Source organism: Python bivittatus, unplaced genomic scaffold (assembly GCF_059951505.1).
Source record: "Python bivittatus isolate LINGU-HERP-01145 unplaced genomic scaffold, Pbiv_v1 ctg000020_np1212, whole genome shotgun sequence".
In the NCBI taxonomy this organism is placed as follows: Eukaryota; Metazoa; Chordata; class Lepidosauria; order Squamata; family Pythonidae; genus Python; species Python bivittatus.
Window position 1 is genome coordinate 26,976,396 of NW_028277030.1, and position 24,385 is coordinate 27,000,780.

At 37.6% G+C, this 24,385-nt stretch overlaps 1 protein-coding gene across 13 annotated transcripts in view; it reads right to left on the minus strand.

The window, feature by feature from the left end:
* The window catches only part of TAF1B (TATA-box binding protein associated factor, RNA polymerase I subunit B), a 102,292-nt gene continuing 77,907 nt past the window's right edge, over positions 1-24,385 (minus strand). For all 13 annotated transcript variants that reach the window (XM_088136348.1, XM_088136324.1, XM_088136339.1 and 10 more), the window contains 7 exons: positions 10,864-11,011; positions 9,867-10,044; positions 9,116-9,162; positions 8,221-8,311; positions 4,715-4,785; positions 2,210-2,432; positions 1-995 (listed from right to left, as the gene is read on the minus strand). In XM_088136348.1, the coding sequence (XP_087992474.1) occupies positions 803-995; positions 2,210-2,432; positions 4,715-4,785; positions 8,221-8,311; positions 9,116-9,162; positions 9,867-10,044; positions 10,864-11,011 (951 nt within the window). In that variant the 3' untranslated portion in view covers positions 1-802. The remainder of the gene's footprint in view (positions 996-2,209; positions 2,433-4,714; positions 4,786-8,220; positions 8,312-9,115; positions 9,163-9,866; positions 10,045-10,863; positions 11,012-24,385) is intronic.

Genomic DNA, 24,385 nt, shown 5'->3' on the forward strand with positions numbered 1-24,385 from the left:
GAATCAAAAACAGAATTAGGAAGAGTTACTCTGGGATTGAAACTGCTCTCCACCTGGAGAGTCAGAATGAGAAGTTGGAACCTGCCTGTACACTTTGAGACAAGGCATTGTAACAAGTGGCCTTCTGTTCCATTAGACTCAGGAGAATTTTTTTTAAATTTCCAAAAAGGTAATACTTCAATATATCAGGTTTTATTTTTAAACATTTTAATAAGGAAAACATTATAAAGGTATATAAAGAAAATATCTATATTGTTTATATTATACAATATAAATAAATGTATGAACACTTTACAATATCATTGGTACTGCACAGGAAAAAAAAATTGGTAATCAGTCAGATCTCCTCTTTTCTGCAACTTCCCTGAATGTATGGATGTTCAAACATATTACCAGTCCAACAAATTTAGCTTGCAAGCCCACTTTGTATGCATCATACAATCAAAAGTTTCCCAGACTGGATGTGAATGGGGGCTTACCAGTATTATATGCATTTCAGAGAAAACTGTTGTTTAACAATTGATTAATCTTCTACAAAACCAAGGCTCCTAGGGCAGGAGAGACCTGAGAGAACAGAGGTAGTGTTAAAACTCACCACTGGTTTCTTCTCTCATAAAGCTTGGTTGTTGGGAGTATGATTTCTGAAGCTGACCTAAATATAAACTAATTGCAGGAAGGATGCATCTGTCTTAACCTGATGATTCCCATGGAATGAATGAAATGGAGCATGAAAATTACATGGATTATTTTTGGTTACTACAGGTCTTTAGTCTATCTCAATAGTCTCTGGTCTTACGAGTTTTCATTTTTTTTGAACTTTGAATATTCTGGACTTCATATGAAGTTTGGAATGAAACAGTTTATGTTCTATCGTAGATACTTCTTCATGGATGAGAGATGGCTGTACTCTCAGGAGGAAGGAAAACAGATCTAGCACAAACTGATAGGTATGGGGAAAATCTGATTCACTGTACTGTCCGTTATGACCACACACCCTAACAAAGAGAGAAACAACATTGTAGAAAAAGTAGCACAAATGTATTCTAAAATAACAAAATTCAGAAAAAGAGGCCAATTCATAAATACTAATACACTTGTGGGCTTAAAATGAAGGAAGCTTCCAAAGTTTCTTTGGAGGAAAGACAGGATATAAATATATAAAGGCAGGCTATAAATATAAACAAACAGCAAACAAGGTAAATTCATAGAGGATTGAGCTATCCATTTGGTTCCTGGTTTTGACGTCTATGGACTACTTCTAGAATCTCAGGCATTGTATCCAAAATACCAGCTGATAAAAGATCACAGGGAAGAGGGCTATTGTTCTCCTGCCATGTTTATCAGCTTCCTGAATGCATCTGGTTAGCCAGAATGTCAGACCAGATGGCCACCAATGAAACCATTACAGATCTTCTTACGTTCTTTAAAACGAAGCATTTAGATACTACACAGAAGTGTAAGATTTTCACTGATAGTGATGATGGAAGTTTTTTTCACAGTTTATTAGATGTGTTTGAATCTGTTTGACTGCTAATATGCCATTTTTGTTTGGTTTCCCACTGAAAACTGGTGGAAAATCTCTGTTGTTTATCAATAGCAAATTTTGCTAGCCACACTTTGTGTCTATAAGGGTTAAAAAATAGGTTTGGTGGCCAAATGGAGCCCTGGGACTATTGATAAATAATGTTTACAAACAGTACAGAAATCATCTATGTACAGAGTCATCTATTCTAGCCAGCATGTTAAGCTGCACAATATGATTGGTCTGATATATGTGGAAAATGTCTCTAAGTGTTTCTATAGCATTACTGGTCCTTGCTTTAAAAATATTTTAAACTTAAATATAAAAAGATTAAATATAATAAAAATATAAAAGAAAAGCAGAATAAAACAAGAGTAATTTAAAATAACATAAAAACCCAGAATAAACGGATAGATCATTTATATCTACATTTAATTAAAATGCCTATAGTTAATAGGATTCCTCTCTGATAATGTAATTAATAATATTCCCTGTTCGTCATATTAAAAATTATTTTTGTTTTGTTAACAACTTTTGGCAATCTCTGGACTGGATTGCCAACTACATTATGTCTTCAGTTTGTGTACTGCTGCTTTAATACAGACATTTTAATATAGACAATTTAATGTAGACATTTTAAAATAGAACATTTAGCATACATTTTCAACAAGAGTATTAAGTACTTACTTCTTGAACTTGTTAACTGTACACAACCAATAGTCTCTGTTCAGAGGTGTAAAAATATCAGCTTTTTGTTGCAAAACTGCTGCGAGACTGTGCCCATGAAAACAATTTTTTTTGGTGCTTTCTTCAGTCCAGTTTAGCTGGAAAAGGGAAGGCTTTCGCTTCTCAGTTAGGTCCAGGCAGCCAGTCAGGGTACGAAACTGTCTCTGAAGATCCATTACTACTTCTATACAAAACAAAATACTACAATAATAAAATACAACCATTCAAGATTGTTTAAGGTATACCCAAATATTTCAGGTGGTATGAAGGAAGCAAACTTCACATAACACACTCAAATCCTTTGGAGAATTGTCTTTGCCTCAAAGTCAGAAGAGATACAGGTGGTTAAAGCATGACTTTCAAGACTGTGGGTATCTCATGACTTGCATTTTAATTTTTCAACTCTTGTGTAGTTCACATGAACAGTTGAGTTGATGCAAACAAAAAGGGAAAATCTCATTCTCTTAAGAATGGATAACATAAATTTCCTTATCATGAATTTCTATTCTTGGAGTGTCACAAAGGGCATTTGTGACCTCAAAAGGGTAGCTCCGGGGGCAAGTAAGGCAGGATTAAATTTCTAATTTTGTCTCTTGTTTGTTTGTTTACTTGTTTCAGTTTAGGCACTGCCTGACTCCAAACCAATCCTGGGCAGCTCACAATATAATAAACAATAAAACACAACACAACACAATACAATACAAAACAAGATGGGATCCAGCTGCTCTATACAAAGACCTCTGCCCCCCCCAAAAAACCCCACCTCTTCAAGGGCAGGTATCATCTCAATTCCTAGATCAGACTGAAACAACAATGCAGTCTCTGAACCCAATACTAAAGTATGTCTGAAGTGAGAAGCTCTAACGACTGGAGCTTTCAACAAGCTAGAGTAGTTAAAACAGGCACAAAAGCACAAACAAGGGGAAAATCCAACAGTGCTGTTTAATGTTAATTTGTTGTTTAATTTAGGGGTTTTATTGTTGTTGTTGTTATATCTTATATCTGGTCCTAGGAAAAAAGAGATGGCCAAATGCCCTCCATGACACTTAAGAGAGCAAAAATTCACAGTAAGGAAATTATGTATTCCCCCCCCCCCCCCCAGGCCTCATAAGGAGCATTTGCAATCTCAGGGTTTAAGAAAGCATTAGAAGGAAGCCTTCCAGGAATCAAACATTTCTGCACTGCCACTCTCAGAAGAAAACGTACAGTCAAAACATCTGTAGCCAGGCTAAAAATGTTAGTGAAGAGGGGCATAATAAAACTCAAGTGCTGCCTACATATCTACCATCAGGGAAGCTTAAACCATAACATGCCTGTTCTACCCAGAAAGGGAAATGCAAAATCTTAGTAGCCAGGGACATCCCATGAATAGCCAAGAAAATAAGCAACACAATCCTTTCTGGAAGAATCAAAGTGTTCTATGTGATCGCTGCCAATGCTATATTTCTCCTGAGAAGGAAAAGAACTTAGGCAAAATTAAAAGAGAGCCCTCCTGCGCATTGAGGAATTACATTGAGGGTAACATACTAGATCTCAGGGAGGAAGTATCAACTGAGAAACTTCAGTTGAAAGACTAGTTTCTGGCTAAAGAGTTTATGGCCAAGGAGATGGTCAGAAAAAGGTAATTTCAATTACAGGGAGAATAGGCTAAGCAGGGAAAATTCACAAGCAGATTTCTAGGGCTGCCCAGAGTTGTTGGCAACCCTAGAAATTTAAATAATAAGACTATAAAAATGAATTTTAATTCAATGTAAGAGAACATGACTAGTAGATAAAACTAAAGGATCTAATCTGAATAAACAGGTGGATAAGAGGAAAAACCTACTCTGCAGAAGCTATTCAATGCTGGTTCTGATATCTTAAGGAATTAGAAACGAAAAGTTTAACAAATCTGGCCTGCAGAGATGCCAAAAACCATCCCCAGTGTTCAGACATTTCCCTAACTGAACACCACAGAAGAAAGCTTTCCATTAAAACTCTTGGAGTGCCTACAGTAGAACCTTTCCTTGATTCTAACAACATTCCAAGCTCTTAGGGAATTCTGTTCCACTTGGCTCACTAAGTGGGACCGGTGTGGGGATCAAGATGACTCTTTTTCCTGTTGAGTTAAAATGAGAAATGTTCTTTGTTCTTTCTGGAAGGAGATACCCTTCCAAGGTGCTCTTATTAGGATGCAGAATGGGAAAGAGAGCCTGAAAATGATCGCCCTGGAAGGAACAGTTCTAAGAAATGCTTAACGTTGTATACTCAGAAAGAGTAGGGCAAATGGCTATTGGTAAATTACCTGGTGAATCACCTGTGTAAGATGAGCAGCTGTATAAATCATATAAACAAACAAACAAACAGACAAATGAATAAAATTAGTTCTATAATTGAGGAGCAAGTTATTTTAGGTTCTCATTGTCTGAACAAAAAGGAAAAGAACGTATATTTTAGGAAAGGGAAAGTAACAGTAAATATACTCGCGTTTTTTCTTGAGGACAACGTGCTTTTCAGAGGCTGAATATAATAACGGCTTCTCGCATCGCCATAAATGCCTAAGATGAAATAATGGTGGTGGGTGCATGGAGGAAACAGCATACATCTAAATACCTCCAAATGATCATGTTACAATCTAGTCCACCACCACCACCACCACCACCACCAGAAAGACATATACAGGTCCCCTACCTTAAGCTCTGAGCTGAGAGATACAGAGGTTACATTATGGCAAGCTCCCACGTACAGGGTTTTACATGACTTCTACCTCCACCATTATCTCTTCAGTATCATTATTCCTCCCTCAAATGGAAAATATGCTAAACTTGACCAGTACTGTCCTACTAGTAGCAGGGAGTACTACATGCAGGATGGATACAACTGAAGCTTGTAACTTAGCCTATGTCTTTTCTAAATCACTAAAAACATTATGGGAAAGCTTCAGTTAACCAAAGCCATGATGGGTGGTAGAGGTCAATATCTATGGGTCTAGCTGATGACTATGGCAAATGATGACCATCACATGGAGTATAAGAGGAGTCAATGATAAACACCATGAATTAACAGAAGAAATTAAAGAAAACTTGATATGTTGTGTGTTTGTGAGATTAAGGAGAAACAGGAAGGATGCAGGTCTGAATGACAGTGGCTTGATCTTTTACAGCTGAGTTGATAAAAACAGGCCTGGAAGTGAGGGTGTAGGTTTAATTATGAATGAAATGGCTAACCTGTGGTTTAGAGTAAAAATCCATAGGACAGTAACAGTTGTGTATGCTAGATGCCAGTTACTGGTGATAAAATAAGAGGTGAATTTGGAGAAAACTGTGCATTTTTCTGAATTAAAATTCTGAATTAAAGCGATTCAGAAGGAAAATTATTCTGTTAGGTTATATGAATGAGTGGGTGGGAACAAAATGAGGGAGTACAAAAAAAGTGCTTTTGGCCATTCGGAGATTCCAGAATGAATAAAAATGGTGACTATTTGATGAGCATCTGCTTAGAAAAATTATCTTTAATCACAAGTCTGTTTAATTGTATATATGGAAAAGGAATGGATAAAAAAGTGTGTTAAAAAGACTGAGTGAATTACTGAAGGATACAAGGATGATTAAAGTTTTGAATGTGGGGTCATTAGTTGATATGGAGGGGACCTTGGGGGAAAATGAACATGGAAGAAAACGGAATGAAAGAAACCAGAGTGAAAGTTGAAAGACTGCAGGAAGATAAAATATGAACTCAATATGAAAAGGTGATAGTAGTATAGTTTCTCAAGAGAATAAATAGAAAATGAATAGATGGAAAGAAGATGTGGAAGCTCTTTGGAACAGACTGAAACAAATTATATTACAGAATGCCATAGAAGAGTATGGAGCTATGGTAATGGAAGGTATGAAAAAGAATGCCAGGCAGAATGACCAAATGCAAGAGTCTGGGTGGATGAGCCGAAAAAAAAAAGAAAAAAAAAATCAGCGGTGGGAGGAATTTGTGAACTTTTTAGAACTATCCATAATCTTGTAATATTATGACCTACAATGTGATCTGAGCTTCATCCAATTTCTGCTAATAGATATTCTGATTAAACAAGCCGCACACAAAGCAGTGCACTTTATTGTTTGTTTAAGTAGACTCTGTGTATTAGGAATCAGATAACCTCTGACACAGTAGTGCAGTATTACGTATGGTTCTAAAGAATTCACACTACATAAGCTAATGACTGCTGCAAAAATGATGAAAGAAGCATAGGATATAATGTGAAAAAAAGAAAGTTGCAAAGAACGTAATCAAAGAGAGCAAGAAACAGTTAAACAAGCAAACGCCTAAAGAAGGCATGGAAAATGCAGAGCAACTTTGATTATAATAAAACATTCTTCTCCAAGTGAATGAAGATGGCCGATAAGGAACCTCCAGCAGAATATTAGGAGTATTTTTGAGATCTGTATTGGAATGATAGTGATATACCAAAGAGTGGGACTGAAATGTAGTGAGTGTCCAAGAAAAACACTGATGAAAAGGAAATCATAAATACAGTGAGAATGTTGAAAAATTGGAAGGCTATATGTGTAGATGGTCTAACTAAAGAAATATGAAAATATAGATCTGATTTCCTTATGAAGTGGCCGTGTAACTTAGTTAACATGTGAGTATAAAGGCTGTGTCTGAAAATTGAAAGAATGCTGTACTGGTCCTCTGTACAAAAGGAAATAAGCAAATAGAAATGCAAAACTTATCCTGGGGTTAGTTTATTAACACTTGGTTAAGTATTTGGCAGAATCTTGATTGAGAGAGGATGCCAGATTACAATGAGCAAAATTTGGAACATGATAATTTACTAAGATACATGCTCATGGCTGCAAGAATACATTTTGCCCAACATTAGAAGAAAGATACAACACCAACGATACCTGATTGAGAACTTAAACTTGGAGAATAGCAGCAATGGCAAAACTAACAGCATATATCCACAACAGAAGTCTAACCATATTCAAGCAAGAATGGTTTCCATATATGCAATATATCACGCTGAGCATGAAACTGAGCCAACTCAGGGAGGCAGTGAAGGACAGGAAGGCCTGGCGCAATATGGTTCATGGGGTCACAAAGAGTCGGACACGACTTAACGACTGAACAACAAATATATCACATAGCAAGGCAAATACAAACACACTATGGTTTCTAAGGGGGTCTAAATATTTATACTCACTGCAAATTGGTCAGAGTATACAGAAAGGGGAAGTTAGACAGAAAAAAAAAAAGCAACCAGATCAATGTAGCAGTAGTGTAGATTGGAGTAGTAGTCTAGAATATTTATTAAACAGGGGGAAATGGACGGAGACATTTTAAGATGAGTAAATGGTAGCAGGTAGTATGTGGTCTGCTGCAAAGAACAAACATTTGTTAAAAAGGTGAAATGGCTATGTTTAAGAGGAGGCTTCTGTCCACTTTGTTACAAGGAAATGAAAGTTGGGTATGTCAAGGAAACAAAGAAGTTGAATGTTGTGGAAAGGGGCTATTTTAAAAGTCTGACATAAAAAACAAGAAGAGATAAGAGTCAAGAATGAAGAATGTGAATATTAAAGTGACTGATGTGTACTGAGCTGGTTTGGTCATACAGAGAGAATGAATGAGGATCCAGTTGCAAAAGAAATATATGAAGGGTGAATAGGTTGAGAGGAAGGGGAAAACTGATAAAATCATCATTGACTGAAGTTGATGAGATCCTGAAAAGAGGGAAGATTAAAGGACAAAAGGCAATGTATGAAGCAATGTATACGTATGGGGGAAGCAAGACTGGTTCATATGGATATAAAGATATGGAGAGATATAGTGAATGGTGTTGGTGTAAACTAGATTAAGCTGTATTTCCTTTTTTTTTTCTTATCATGCCTTATTTTCTTTGGCTCACTATTTCTTACTTCTTTGCTTTGTTTTGCATAACACTGCTTAACCTAAAAGGGAATATCACAATAAATACAGTAGGTATGTAAGAAATATACCTGATTCTTTCTTCATTAAATTTCTTCTGCTCCACATCCAGAATATTCTTTACAACCATGTACCATTTTCTAATATCAAAAACTGGACAACCTGTAGTAAAAAAGAACTTGTAATTTTTCTCCTTCTTTCTCCTAAAAAAACTTAAAAGCATTCAATAGAGAGTAAGCTCAGAAACAGAGACAAGCCTTATTACACAAAGAAACCACACTAACTTCCTCCACACTGTAATTAAGAGTACTAGGATGATTTTTTGATATCCTAAGATTAAGGGCATATATTAGCTAATATAAACAAATCCAGTTCCTAATGCAAATTTTCTAAGATAGTGATTTAATCCCACATAACCTACACTGAAGCCTATAAAATGGTTTCATCAGCTTGTCACCCTGTGACAAAACAATCTTTATTAAACCATAACAGTCATAGGACACATGGAGCTACGACTGATGAAAACCTATAGGTCATCAAAATAGTTTAGTACTAATCACAGTTATGGACAGCAGGAACATTTGAGGGAAATGTGCATCAAAACAGTGAGGGATTGAGAAAGAAAAGCATAAACCTGTAGCCAATCTGTGAATCTCTGTGATTAACTGGTTAATTCACATGACCTCTAAATTCAGCCACTCAGAACTTACATTCTATGGTATCTGCTATGCTACTCTCCGTATGTCTAAAATTTAAGACAGTGCAACCCCTTGAACATTCTTAAAGTCATCTGCCAACATATTCCAAATTATGCAGAGTTTTTTGTTTCCTTTTTCATAATTTCAAATATTGTTCAGTTCACATAATGCACCAGATGAGCCTTCACAATTATCTCACAGATACTTTAAGAGGAATGGTTGAAATTACAAAGCTTAATCTAGATTGTTATTAAAAAAAGCTTGGTACCTTCTTTGTCTTCTTTGTTTCTTTCCTCTGCATAGTTTGCTAGCAGCCTGAAAATATAGTATATTAATCAGATTTGCTATTTATTGGAATCATGACCCCTGTGTTTAAACTTGTCAAATGTATTTAATATCTGAATTACTACAGCCAGAGCATTCAAAATTTTAACAGCCCAGGAGTCTAAACTGTCAGCCTCATATTTACACTATTTACAAACTAGCACCTGCTGCATCAGAGGGGTACATCACTAAATTTTCACATGTAAAAATTCAGGTTGCCAGCGCAGCGCTAATATTAAACCTCACTGCATTGAAACAAGTGTTATCTGCTGCCACATGAGCTAAATAATACTTTAATATTAGGTTCAATAAATTCTGATACTATTAGAGCTTCAATGAACACTCGTAATCTGTTTTAGGAAAAAGGAAATCCAAGTGCAATTTATTTATTGTTTATTTATTAGCTTTATATACTGTCTTTTGTACAGGAGCGCAAAACTGTGTACATAGTGCTGACTCCTTTTTGACCCACAACAATCCTGCGAGGTAGGCTGGGCTGAGAGAACCTGACTGGCCCAAAGCCACCCAGTGAGCAGCTGTGGCTGAAATTAACATGAATCAAGCAATAAGATACCTTTTATGTAATCCGATTTCAATTTCTTTAGCTTTTTATAATTAAGAATACTTGACTACCATTTTTGCAATTCACAGCTGCAATGTTAAGTAATCTTTTTTATGTATCAATGAACACTTACCACTCATATTCATCATCCAGCAAGAATAGAATTTTCAGCACTACTATAATAACAGCTATGGCAAGAATATCATATTTCACTTTCCAAGTTGATTTATTACCAGGATGGAGCGTCAAAAAGTCTGTTTCACCAACACCAATTTTTTTTACCACTCTGCAAGTCCATTTATTCATATCATCTGAATGAAGAAAAAATGATTAACTGAGCGTAGCAGTAGCCTCAAATATTACAGAATTCAACTTTCTGAAATAGTGGGGTAGATATTCTTTATTTGTACAATTCTCTATTTATACAATGTACAATGGGGTACATATTCTCTATCTGAAATAGTTATATGGTTGCAAGTAAACATGTTTGGTCCTTAGGAATTAGTATTTCAGATAGCATGGAAAATCATACTAGAACATCTTTCAGCAGAAAATAGCCCAGGTCAGTAAAAACAATTAAGTAGTTACTTTGGGCATTATATAATCAAAGTAAAACTCCATAAAGTTCCACTGATTTTGCTAGAAAACATAAGTAAACAAAAACTTAATGCACCAAGTATAATTAAATCATAGTTCTGAATTTTGACTATCTGATCATGCCTTCAGATGCTGCAAAAATAAAGTTTAAACAGCATACTTGCTAAAGTTTTATAGGTTGATAGTATGATAGCACTGTTTTTTAAATAGAGAGGAACTCTTTTTAACTGTTACACTAAATTAAGAGCATACTGCTGTAAGAACATTTCTGACTTTTCAAGTTTAGCAAGGATATCATGAATCAACTACTTCACTAGATTCCAGAGATGGTCTGAATCTACAGTCTGAGATGGATGGATGGATGGATGGATGGATGGATGGATGGATGGATGGATGGACGGACGACCGACTGCTTGTTCATTCTACCCATTAACTTAATATAGGGTCCCCTGCTTCAAAAACTAAGACTTTGAACAAGAAGAACATTTAAGCAACTAGAAGGTATTGAAGTAGACTACTAAATGTTCCCTTACCAGGCAAGTTAACTTCCATCAAATATTTCATGCAAAGAATGTTTGGATGAAGGAAACTGCGCTCTGTTATAGCTGGAAAACAAGGCAGGTCCATGAATTCTGCAAGGGCATGCATTTTTTTATGAACATCATCATACTTAGGCCAAGACTGAAAAACAAAATATGTAAATAAGTATTAAAAGATGTTTTGGATGTTTTGGGTTACGAGTATGTGTGTATGAACAAACTCATTTTCTACATGATCATCCCCATTTTGCTCAAGACGGAAGCCTGTGTTTTCTTAGCTACCCTACAGAGCCCCAAGGATTATGCAGAGTTCTTCCAGCCTGAACTTTAATCAGTTATGCTCTTTTGAGAAATATCTAGCTAAAACATAAATATCACAGGAAGAAATTAAGTAAATTTAATTTTAAATTATTTGTTTGCAATAATTTCAGACTGCATTATCATTATTGTCATGCATATATCATCACTGATATATATGGTGTGTGTGTGCACGCATATATATATATAAGGATAAAATAATAAAATAATGATAATGATTATAATACCATTTGCCTGCAAGCAAGAACTGCTGGGACCACAAAACAGACAAAGCAATAGAAAATGAAGAAGCTAAAGTGCTCTGGGATTTAGAATTCAGACAGACAAGCACCTGCCACACAACACTCCAGACTTAACAATTGTTGATAAGACAGATAAAAAAGTCTGGAGAGTGGACACTGCAATACCTGGAGACAGCAGAAGAAAAGAGAAAGAATTGGAGAAAATCACAAAATATAAACACCTGCAAATAGAATTAGAATGACTATGGCAAAAGAAAGCAAAGATAGTACTGTACCAATAATAATAGGTGCCTTGGGTGCAATCCCAAAACATCTGGAGCACTACTTGAACACCATCAGCATTGACAAAATCACCATTAGTCAATTGCAAAAGGCAGCTTTACTTGGAACAGCTTATATCCTGTGACAATACCTTTAACACCATCAAACAACATCTGCCTACCCCAGGTCTTTGAGAAGGACTCGATAGGTGGATAAAAATACCAAATCCAGTCTAAACATCTGGCTGACTGTGCGACCAACCATAATCCATCTGATACTTAGAACATGTACCTAAAGGCGCCATTTTAGTTAGTAACAAAAAATACTGTGCTTCCATTTTAGCCCTCCTCTCATGGTCCAATATCTTTTGCAAGGCTAAGCATGTTGTCCAAACAGCCTTTCAATTCTAGTTATTGCCCACCAGACAGAACTGGTACTCAGGCTTGAACACACTTAGTCTAAGAAAAGCCACAGAGCATGATTAAAGAGCACAGGATGAGAAGTGGGGAAGGATGGTAATATGATAGCATGTGCAGTCCCATATAACTGGAGTGATTTGATGTATCATGTGAATACACCCACATTTTTGGCTTCAGAGGATTCATGGAACCCAGGAAAAATCTCCTTGGGAGAATAGAGGGATGGATCCAGACTACCTCACCTACTGGAGATATACTTTCATAAAGGTAAAAGAGTGAAACTAGAATAGGAAAAATATCACATGGATATCCACGAACGTTGCCTTTGCTTTATTAGGCAGTTATCTTTTGTGGAGTCACCACTTCTATTTTTTCTGCTGTATGTGCAGTGCTTGGGAGACGCAAGCAACCTGTTCTCACATTTGTGTTGCGACATAGTGAATTTAAGACACAACAAAAGTCTCTTTTATGAATAAAAGTTATGGAAGGAACTGATGAGAAGATGTAGAGATCTGCCAATATCCCAGAATAATTACAGATTATTTAAAACATGCCTGAATATAGCACATGTATGTTTGTTCTACTGGCATTATCTTATAGCAGGGGTGGAGAATTAGATTCAGTTGTGTGTGCGCGCACGTGTGTGTGAATCAGATGGGTAACATCAAGTGGCAGAGCTTAATAGATGTTAAGCCCCATCTGAGGTCATGCATTTCTTCATCCAGGAGAAAAACAGCTGCTGTTCCTTGTTTACCTTCTGCACAGAAGAAAGTATTCTGTCCCGTGTGCCAGAATCCCAGTGAGGGAAGACATACACTAGACAAACAAGCAAGAGCCAGCTTCCCCTTGCCTCTTCCTGCTCAAGGAGGAAGTGTGACGGATGTGTGGTGCAGGATAAGGAGCAATGGAAGAGAAGACATTTCAGAGAGGCTTCCATATGCTGAAGATTCTCCATTCTTGTCTTATAGGTTATGGGACTCTGAAAGAAATCACTATATAGGGGCATTAATAAACTGGACAAAGGAAAGGGAAAACAATGCATGAATGGGGAGAAGCATTGTTATCTACTATATAACAGCTTTTCTTCCCTTGTTGTAGTTTATTTAAGAGTCTGGCAATACAACATTCATTCAAAACATTTCAAGCTTTACCACTTCCATTAAATATGCTCAGGATCCCAGAGACCAGCAACACATCATGTGTATAATTAAAAAAAAAAAAGTTTTCTACCTGCACATAAATATTTACAAGCTGTATTACTATATTCATGAATGTTCAGATCAGCAAGTTTTTTTTAAAGTAACTTTTCTACCTGGAGGTTTTTCTTGAAAAACCAGAAATATTTGCATACCAGGGCTATTGTGCATCCGGGTTTATACTGGCCTTCAGACATTTCAGGATAGTAGTCAAAAAGCAGGATTTAACAATGAGAGTTACAAGGTGGAAGCAACATCCTTTCCTAGATATTCTACGTATGACATCTCTACGCATAATCTCCCAAAAATTTTAAAAATTGCAATATAATGTTTTAATCAACATAAAATGAACTGAATGTACTGGAAAAGTTTTATTCTGAAATATGTGAACTGAAACAGCAATTTTTTCAACCCTAAACATTCATGAAGTATATAAAGATTAATCTGAGTACTGGAACAAATTTCCTAAGGAAGATGGAGAATCTTTTTTTAATATTGCAAATGGTATGGCCATTTCTATAGCTAAAAAAGATTCTGGGCTCGGGCAAAGCTGAAAGTAGTCCATTGCTCTAAGTGGCAATTCCTGGAGCAAAGACAACTCATGCAGAGAGATTTAAGTGGGTAATACCACTATGCTGTAGGAAACCAAAATCACTACCAAATTAACCTGTGTATATTATAGGCAAAGGCGTATCATATTCCACCAACATTTTAAGCAAACATTGCACATGACAACTGTAGCCATTCAGTAGCCATTCACAGCACTAGTCTGATCTCAGAAATACAATGGGAAGGAGTCTATAGCAAACCAAAAAAAGACCCTCCACACACATCTATTTAGAAATACAATTTCTTACATTCAGTTTGTCTTAATGTGAGAAAACTAGAGCAACATACTATACATGGCATTTCTGAGGATTTTCTTAAACTTTAATAGGCAGTTTAAACTCCTTTAAAGAAATATCTATCAACCTGTCTCCAGAACAAAATTTCTGAAAAATCTACAATGCTAAATCTGTCACTAGAAAAATTATACGGTAATTATCTAACGGTTTTAAAGAAGCATTTCATGTAATTTTTAACTGCTGAATAATTCTATCAGGACACAGCCATTCATTTAAAGAAACCTAACTAACTAAAACCCATCATAAATATTTTACCTACAAAAAGCATTTAAACATGTACCAACCCATATAATTTAAAAAGAACTGGAATATACAGGAAATAGCGAGGACCACATTCACCCCACCCAAGGCTACTTGAATGCTTTCTCTGTCACATCCGTAATACTGAGATATTCATTGTGTTAACAAAAATTAGTCACATTCATAATGTGCATATGGACCTCCATAGAGAGAGGAGGTTTAATCTAAGCAAATCAGAAATCTCTGCCAACAGTATAATTTTTCTGCAGCTATTTACCTGCAAGCCTTTCCCTTTAAAAACAATAGTAGCAGTTTGGCCAGCAGGGCAACGAAATACAGTAAGACTGTTCAAGCAAAGAAAGCATTTATACAAATTTGGATATGCCAAATATACGTACACTAAGATAAAGATCAGAACAACAGAAATACTTTAAGGCCCAATGCTAAAATTTAGAGCAACAAGTGTGCAACTGATTAGCCTATCATAACCATGGAAGTGCGGTCTAGTGGTTAATGTGTTGGACTAGGAGCAGGAAGAGCCAAGTTCTAGTCCATATTCACCCAAGGAAAATCACCAGATGACTCTGAGCCAATAGTCCTTCTCAGGCCCATCTCCTCATAGGATTGTGGGGAAAAAAATACTGCAGTTAGATTTGAATGCATATTTTAAAAAAATACTAAACCCAAGCTAACAAACAAAATGTGAACAGTAATTACACCACTTCAGATATTTTCAAAAGCAAAGAGATTGATTATGTGCCACTGGTTTTGGCTCCTAGCAACCACAGAGAGCTACATCTTCGCATAATGTGTCCGAAGTAGGATAATTTGAGCCAGGTCTTTTGTGCCTTGCGTGAAAACTCTGGGTTGATTTGTTTGATGATCCGCTGGTTTGTTTTCTTGGCTGTCTACGATATTCTCAAGAGTCTTCTCCAACATTGAAGTTCAAAGGTGTCAATACTCTTCCTATCCTACTTCTTCAAAGTCTAACTTTTGCTTCCATAGAGCGTCACAGGGAATACCATAGCTTACACAATTCTGATCTTTGTAGGTATAGACACATCACATTTCAATATCTTTTTCAAGGCCTTCATAGCTGCTCTACAAAGTGCTAGTCTGCAGTGTATTTCTTGATTGCTTGTTTCTTTATTGTTGATGGTTGATTCTAAAAGACAGACGCTATCCACCACTTCAATATTTTAACTGCCAATTCTAAGGCTGGCTGTTCTATCTGTTGTCATTTTTCAAAACAAAACAAAACAAAAAAACAAAACAAAACAAAACAAAACAAAACTGTTAGTCCCATTTTGTCACTGTACTCTTTGAATTTTAGTACTAGGGCTTGCAGTTCCTTTGTACTGTCAGCTATCAGGGTAGTATCATCAGCATAGCGCAGGTTATTGATGTTTCTTCCTCCAAAGAGATTCATAGACATATTAAATACTTTTTAATTAAGCCTAGGTATGCGAGTCTTGAAAACTCTATTTTGCGCTGTACTGCTCAGATAGTTCTGGCTGACCAGCTTTTTGCACAGCTAGCCCAGAGACCGATTCTCTTCTGTAACACTTAATACTTAAATTCTATGAAAATACTATGAAATACTTAGAAACACTGCATTGTTGCATTGTTGGCTATGTGCATCAAATCTATGGAACTAACTAATAATCTGGGAGGGGATTCACTTCCCTAGAGGTCTGTATTATCTCCATTTCCAGCCTCTCTTGTGAGCAGAATATTGAGGACAGTGTCTTTCAGCTTATATGGTTATAGCCTCTCTTTTTTTGGATATACTACAGTACTATGGAAAAATGCCAGGGTCCTGGCTCAAAGGGAAGTATTCTTTTGTACTCTATTTCCTTATGTCTTGAACCAATGTTTATTTTTTCCTAAAGAAGTACCACTTTAGAAGCATATTTGTCCCATATGCTTGCTTGCTTGCTTCCTTTCTTTCCTTTTAGTCAGTGTTGATTTGTGGCAACTGCCTGCACTAGTCCCTACAGTTTTCTTGGCAAGATTTGGAAGTAGTTTGCCATTGCCTCCTTCCTAGGGCTGACAGACAGGAACTAGCCCAAGGTCACCCAGCTAACTTTCTGCCCAAGGCGGGACTAGAACTCTCAATCTCCCAGTTTCTAGCCCGGTGCCTTCACCACTACACCAGACTGGCCCTCGGATATGAATGTAACACAGTACTAGAAAACTCCATACACAGAAATCTGTGATGCAATGATTTCTAGCACAATCAGTTGCCAATTATGCAAAAGGGAATTGATAATATCATCAATGACTATGTCAGATATAAAACTTACAGCTAAAACAATAAATGACCTAGTGACTCAGTACTTTGCAAACTTATACCTGTAAAATATAGATCAGATTAAAATTCCCTTCCTGATCGTTCCCTTGTTATGCATTTCGTTTTAGTCTTAAAGTATTTTTCTGTAGCTCATGAGCCTGGTGAAATAGAAGGCAGCTTATATGGAATGAAATAAGTAACATCAAAAGTCAGAAGTGCCCAAATGACACACTGCTTTTTTTTGTTGCTAGATATATTGTTTTTTTAAAGAAACATAAGCTTTTCCTTACAATTCTTCATTCTACTTTCAGTTTCGATGTCTTCTATGGCTGCAATATTATGTATTTAGTTGCCAGTAAGACTTATAAAACTTAATTCCTATATTTTATGTGGCAGTATGCCATTTTTAACTAAATAATCTTTTAATTTCTCTTTAATTGCCTCCTGTTGCCAGTGGCTAACCAGGTATTTGATGGATCTATCCACCAGATTGTCAAGAAAATCCCCAAGCACCCACAAGGGAATCTATCATAATCCACAAGGTGTTTGGGGCGGGCTGTATGAATGGCCCCATGGTGGTCACAGGTGACAGCCAATCTCATCCAGACCTGGAAGTGATCTAAACATGGGTCAGATACAATGTTTATTGTGTAATGAAGAGTCAGAAACAACTGAATGATTAAACAACAAGCCATTAGATCTGAGACCAAGGATCCTCTTGAGGGGAAGGTTCCATAAGTGGAGAATCACAGCTAGTATTGAATACTGAAGAGACTCAGAAAATAGGCTTTCTGCCAGAAGAATGTTCATAGATTTTCTCTTAACCTGCAACTTCAAACAAACAACTCAAATCTGCTCTGAAGAGTTGCAGAATTTCCAAGATAAGGAGGCCTGTGGGTGCAGAGAAGATGGTTATGTGCAGCCTTGTTAGAAAGAGAAGCCCCTGTTTGTAAGATGTTAAATGTTACCTAATAGCCTTAGCCATCAAGCAGCAGATGTGAAAGTCCAAGGGGAGAAAAAGCATTAAAAAAATCTGGGGATTTTTTTGTCCTTCCGTATAGGAAAGGAAGAAAAAAAAAGCACTGTTGCTCAGAGTGTAGCCAAATTCTGTCTGGCCATTATGAGGATGAGGCAGCAAATACTGTCTAACACAACAGCATTCCTCCCATATCATCAATATTAATTTTAACCTCAGCTCTAACTTTTTTCTCTCCTTTTATCCTTTATTGTTATTTTGATGAATTATGGGGGGTTGTATGTGTATTTTATGTAGGCTGGTATATGATTGTAATAAACTTTATACTAACTTCCTATCTCCCTTTCCTCCCTGACAGATGTTTGGAGTAGGAGAATAGAATTCTTCCACATCATTTTTTCACATCTTACAATTACTACAGAGGTCTGGGTAGATTAAAGGGGTCCTTCAGAAAGCTAGACCCCAAGCCATAGAAGGCTTTATAGACTGAAGCCAACACTTTGGAGTTGTACTTAAAAGCCAGGAGACAGTGAAATTATTTTAGCAATTGCTTAAATCTATGGCATTCTTTTGGTTCCATTCATCAGCATAGTTGCTATATTTTAGAAAATTTAACTTCTTAAGTACAGTTTATAAGCAATCCCCAAGTTCATCATGATGCTACTGGGAAGGGATGTGTTTCACATAATGCATGAATGTAGGTTTTAAACAAATGAAGAGTTTTGTACCTTGCCATTCTAATGTTGTACTCCCTCCACTTCAAAAAACAAATAAAAAAGGGGGAAAAAACTGTGCAAAGACAGAAATAAGCTTTATGATACCACCTTCAGTACTTAGAAAAATTGTGATACAGCCAGTCGGAGCTACTTTTGGTATGTATACATTTTTTCATGTCATACAATTTAGTCTGGTCAAACAGGTTTGGCAGATATTTGCAAGGCTTCACGAATGTGGTTCATTAGCAATGACAGTGGAAGAAGAGAAATGAGTAGATGTAATTATTGCAAAAGTACTTTATCACACCACCTACAATGCACTTGAGAAAAAAGAACCCAAAGTGCTACTTAATTCAGTATAAGAGTAGTATTTTATCATCTTACAATATTATATTAAAACTGATTAAATTCTTGTTCTGAAGATTTAACTGATGAAACCGGAAAAAAAAGTCTAAACAAAAAACATGAATATTGCCTTACCATGTCTTAATATGATTACTGATATTTTCAAAATGCCTTACAATGAATACTGACAATCTTTAAATAATTTTCATTGACTTATGTACAGGTAGTCCCCAGGTTAAGAACACCTGGTTTACAGACGATCCATAGTTAAGAACGGAGCCTACTGTAACAAAATGAGTTAAATACACAATAGTTCAAGTTAATTGCACAGTACTACTTATACAGTATTATACAATAATACTGTTCCAGCTTACATACAAATTCGACTTAAGGACAGACCTTGGGAACAAAACTTGTTCTTAAACTGGAGACAACCTGTACATACAGAAGTTTAAGGCCCCATTTCTCTATTTATAATTTGCCTTTTCTTCCCTTCCTCCCAAAAATCAGTGCTGCTTACAACAACTACCAAAACAAAGAACAATAATAAGCTATAGCCATTGGCATGGGACTTAATTCCTCCCTAAGTGGGATTGTGAACATTTTAGAAAACAACTATCCTTCTGAAATATTGTATCTACTGTTGTTCATCTGCTGGCAGAACAATTCTATCTTCTTACCCTATATATCCCCAAATCCAAAGATGAATCCAGCTATTCTGATATTTGATGAAAAAAAATATGCGCACGCACACACACACACACACAGAATATCATGTTGCAACCCATATGAATAAACTTACTATTTTTTTAATTTTGGGTCACATTTGGCTCATTATTGGAAGATACTGTAGTTTTCTCGTCTCCCTAAATGATTTTTTTAAAGTGCTAAATACAGAGCAGGTATGAAATATTTAAGAAATACAGAGCAGTGATGCAAGGGAAGACACTTATCTTCTAATACTTATGAGGCACGTGGTCATATGATATAACAACGGAAGGCGTGCCTCAGATTTTTAAAGGACAACCCTTGGTAGAAAAGAACAAATATGTGGGTGAAACACCTACTGCTTAACTTAGAGAACTGCTTAATATCCTGAATCACTCCAAGGAATAAGCAATATACAGTATGAAGAATGTAACCCCCGACTACAGAAGTAGAACAGTGACAATGGAAAAATTCCAAAATTTTCTCAATGTCACAAATTACAGGACTGGGGATAGCAGTAAAACTCAACTCTCTTCAGAGGGAGGAAGGTGGTAGCTTCCTTCCCTCCCTCATAGACACTAAGATAGATATTAAAGGACACACATCTCACTCAATTCATTTTCCTTCTCTATTAAGCAATACTTCAACAGGTAAGGACAAGCCAGAGTTTCTGTTACACAACAGCAGATTCCAGTGATAGACCTGATTACAATAAATGTCAGAAGTAAACTTCCTCCTCAGCTCTTTTTAAAGAGCCTCACCCTTGCTTACTGTCATTTTTGAAGCTGTTTCAAGAGAGAAAATAAAATGCTACATGCCCACCTTCTGATTTAATTACCTCTTAATAGATATTTTGAAAATATGTACCAATAAAAAGAGTGTCATGTTCCAAAATATTAACTGGACAGACGAGAAAATTACTATATGGCATGAAAGGAGTAAAAACTGAGAATTCTGACTTGGTATTTCATATAACAAGAAAATAGCACTGGTAAAAAATGTAGACAGTTTCAAAAGCATAACTGTCTCATTAAAATGAGCATAAGTTGTCATATTAGAGAGAAATATAAACATTTAGAAAAACAATCAAAGAAACCAGATCAACCCTGCATCTGGAACATCCTGTTTATCTCTACACAGCCACCCCATATGGAGCTTGTAATCATGCTCTGATGACAAATTTGCTAAATTCCATTGACTTGGAGCAGGAGGAAGGTACCCACAGAGTATCAGCTAAATACTGAGGCACTGGGTTCTAACATGGGCCTATGATTTGTTTATATGCCCATTTTTAAAGAGCGCCCAAATCAAGGTAGGTTATATCCCATTAAGAATTACTTTAAAAAACAGTAACAACCCCTACCCTCCAACAGGGATCAATGAGAGGTTTAAAGGCTCAGTGAAATGTCTAATGCCATGGAAAAGGCAGCTTTATGAATCTTTGGAGCTAAAGAGTGTCAAAGTTGGAGGTTGCCACAGAAAAGGTGTATCATCTCATCCATGTCTAACTTCCAATGGAGAGGGGGCTCTTAACAGCTCTTCCCAAGATTTTCATTGGACAGGCAGATTCAATTCTGGAAGGGGTGAAACAGGTTGTACAAAAGAGTCAACTTTGGGTGGGTTGAGGCTTTTTTTTATAATTTCCAAACAATTCTTGGTCTCAGAACTCAGTTCCAGAAGTAAGTGTAAGGACCTATGACACATAAAATTATTTTGATAGACAGGGAAGAAGAGTGGAATGTTGAAGCAGTTATAGAAATCTTATAAAAATAAATAAAATAAATGGGGAATGTGGACTGGGACAGTGAGTTACTGGAAGAGAGAGAATGAGCCAAGACATGTGGATGGAAACTAGATATAGTCTGGACAGGCTCAGCTAATCATCAAATGGTGGCTGGGAAGAACATGGCAAGATGTCAGGCAGCCAGGAAGATTATGGCTAGAAGCAAGGAAGCCAGGAAAACTGCATGCATCTGCTGGTCAACTGAAGCAGAGGGCAGGTGACAGATTCAGCAGGGATGGCTGTACAGTACTTGTAATTGTGAGTTGGATGGGGAAGGCAGCCAGCAGAGACTTTGATGAAGGCTTGATGGGTAGACAAGAGTTGACTGGAACAAGGAGGAAGGTAGAAGTGAGTGATAGGGAATGAAAGCAAGAAGGAGAACAGAGGATTACAAATGTCACTGAGAGAAGTGATGGGCAAGGAGCAAGACTGGATAAAGATATGGATGAGAGTCAAATGGAAGGTTGAGGGAGGCAGATTGATATGGAAAATGATAGCATGGGACAGTGAGAATTGGGAGAGTTGAGAAGACAACAGGATAAGGCTAGAGCATCCAGCCAGCTGCTGAAGAAGGGGAATGGCCCAGGGGGGCTGGCAGTGTGTGTGGGTTGATGGAAGTTCTGTTTGTTACTCTTTCTTCTAAACCAGCGAACGAAAGAGGCTGACATCTTGGAAGCTGCAAAGCAGCAAAAGACTTCAAGGCAACCTGGACCTGAGACTAAGACTAAGGCCATGAGGGATTAGACAAATGTAACTGATTGTGTGCATCTGTCTTCCCCTCGGAGAAAAAGAGCGCTGTCCCAGGTGTACACTTCACTACTCTTATTGCATCTGTGGAGCGTGCCATGTGGTATTCTTTAGGGTGACTTGTGCACTTTTGGAAGGTGGAAAGCAGGAAGATGTTCCTGAGATTTTTGGAAGTACTTTGCAACTACAATCACTCAATCTGCTCAGGCCTGGACTCTGCATGGGCAAAATCAGAAAATGACTGCAGAGCATCTTGCAATATTTTGTTTTGGTTTTGGTATTTGGTTTCATTTTGGTATTCGTTTTGGTTTACTGATTCTGAGAATGTGGATAAGGTAAACTGTGGCATGAGTTCTATAACACATGGGCTAGATCCTTGCTCTACTTGGCTCTTTCAGGAAGCTTGGCAGAATGTGAGGGGTTGAATCCAGTAGATAGTTAATGCTTCCTTGAGAGATGGGATTATAATGTTTGTGTTGAACGGGGTTTTGGTGTGCCCCCCTCTAGAAAAGGTCCTTCCTGGATCTGGTTTAACTTGATAACTATATCAACCTTTTTGGGGAAGTTTGTTGAGAGCATGGTGGGGCCCAACTACAAACTACTCTAAGGGAAAGGGATTATTTGGACACTTGTCAGTTAGAATTCAGACTTGAGTAACAGCCAAAAAGCACACTGGTCACCTTCATGGGTCAGGATCTGGGGGGCGGGGAGTGTACCCCTTCTGATCTTTTTAGATTTCTTGGCAGCTTTCAATACTATTGTTCAAGGTACCTTTCTGGACTGCTGTGGAGGAGAGAGGAAATGGCCTTGAGTGACAGGAGGAAGAGCTGCTACAACAGTCAGATAAATGAGGCCTGAGTCTGGGGCAGGAATGTAATGTGAGTAAACGTCTCAGACAAACCCCTCCCTAGTTCTCATGAAGATAAAGGGAGGGAATGGGGAAGCGCATTCAGACTTGCAATATTCTGTTATTACAGCATTACAAAAAAAGTAGTACTGATCTACATGACACTGGATTCCTAGTCTGATCTACCTTGAAGAGCTGACATCAATACAAAATAACCATTTTTAAAACGACAAGGTAACTGAAATGGTATGAAAACAGCCAAAACAAGACATTAGATACACTCTTTTGAGAACTGCATGAAAACCTATTACATCACAACAAGAAATTTTATATGGTTTAAATTGAAAGTATTATAGTTTTAGCTCATTATTTCAATATATAATACAAGTACTGGTAGTCCTTGCTTACCGATTGTTGATTCACCGACCATTCAAAATTACAACAGTGCTGAAAAAATAACTTTACAACCAATTTGGAACCATTTATGACATTCATGACATTCCTCAGTCACGTGATCACCATTTCAGTCAGTACACATCCTGCGTCTGATGTTTTCCCCCTTGCAGAGGGGAGAGATTGGAGAAGGGATTAGAAGAGAGTAAGCAGGCACACAGTGGAGAATACACATTGAAAGCAATGCTGGCACCTGCAGCCATGAATGCACTCAACAAACAGCTGGTGCATTCCCCATTGCGTGCCTGCTCATTCTTTTCTAATCCCTTCATCTCCAATCTCTCTGCTCTGCAAGGAGAGGAGGGAAGAGGAGAGATTGCCTACAGAAATTGCATAGCGAGGCCCTTCTTTTCTGGGAGTGGGGTGAGGAGAGAAGAGGGGCTGCAGCTGGCACATGGGAGGAGGAGAGGGCTCCAGAGCAACCTGGGCATCAACGGAGAGAGGGAAGAGAGGTGCACAGATGTTTCCTCTCTCTTGCTTTGGAAACCTGGGTGGTGGCAGTATGTTTGGATGGGAGAGGATCAGCAAGGGGAGAAGGTGGGGCTTCCAGTCGTACATATTGCAGGGGGGGGGGGCATCCCTATCCTAATATGAGTGTTGGAAGGCAGGGAGGGGGAAGCAGTGAAGGACAGGGCTTTGCTGAGGGTCCAGTTGTGCTCTGCCAAGTGGAAAAGAGTGGTGAGGCGGCTTCCCTCATCCGCTGCTCCTGTCCAGGATTTTTATTCCTGCTTGGTCATGGGGGAAACTGGACATCTGCCTCAGAAAGATGCCTGTCAGCTCCTGGGCATTTCCTTCCAGCTGGCCCCAGATCTGAAGGGACCCAAAGGGGTGCCTTCCCAGCCTCATTGTACATTCTGAGTTGCATGCGGTTGGAGTCTCTGCCCCGCCCCACTTGCAAAAAGAAGATCGTGCCGGCTTGGGACCCTGGTCAGTTTTTTCTGTTTTGGCGGGGTGGAAGATGTGGGGGAAAGTTAACTGGCCTTGTGGTAGTGGCTGCTTCGCTACAAGGAAAAGTTTGACTGAAAGGAGGGGATTGCGAAAGGGCCGTGAGGAAGCCTGGCCAGACA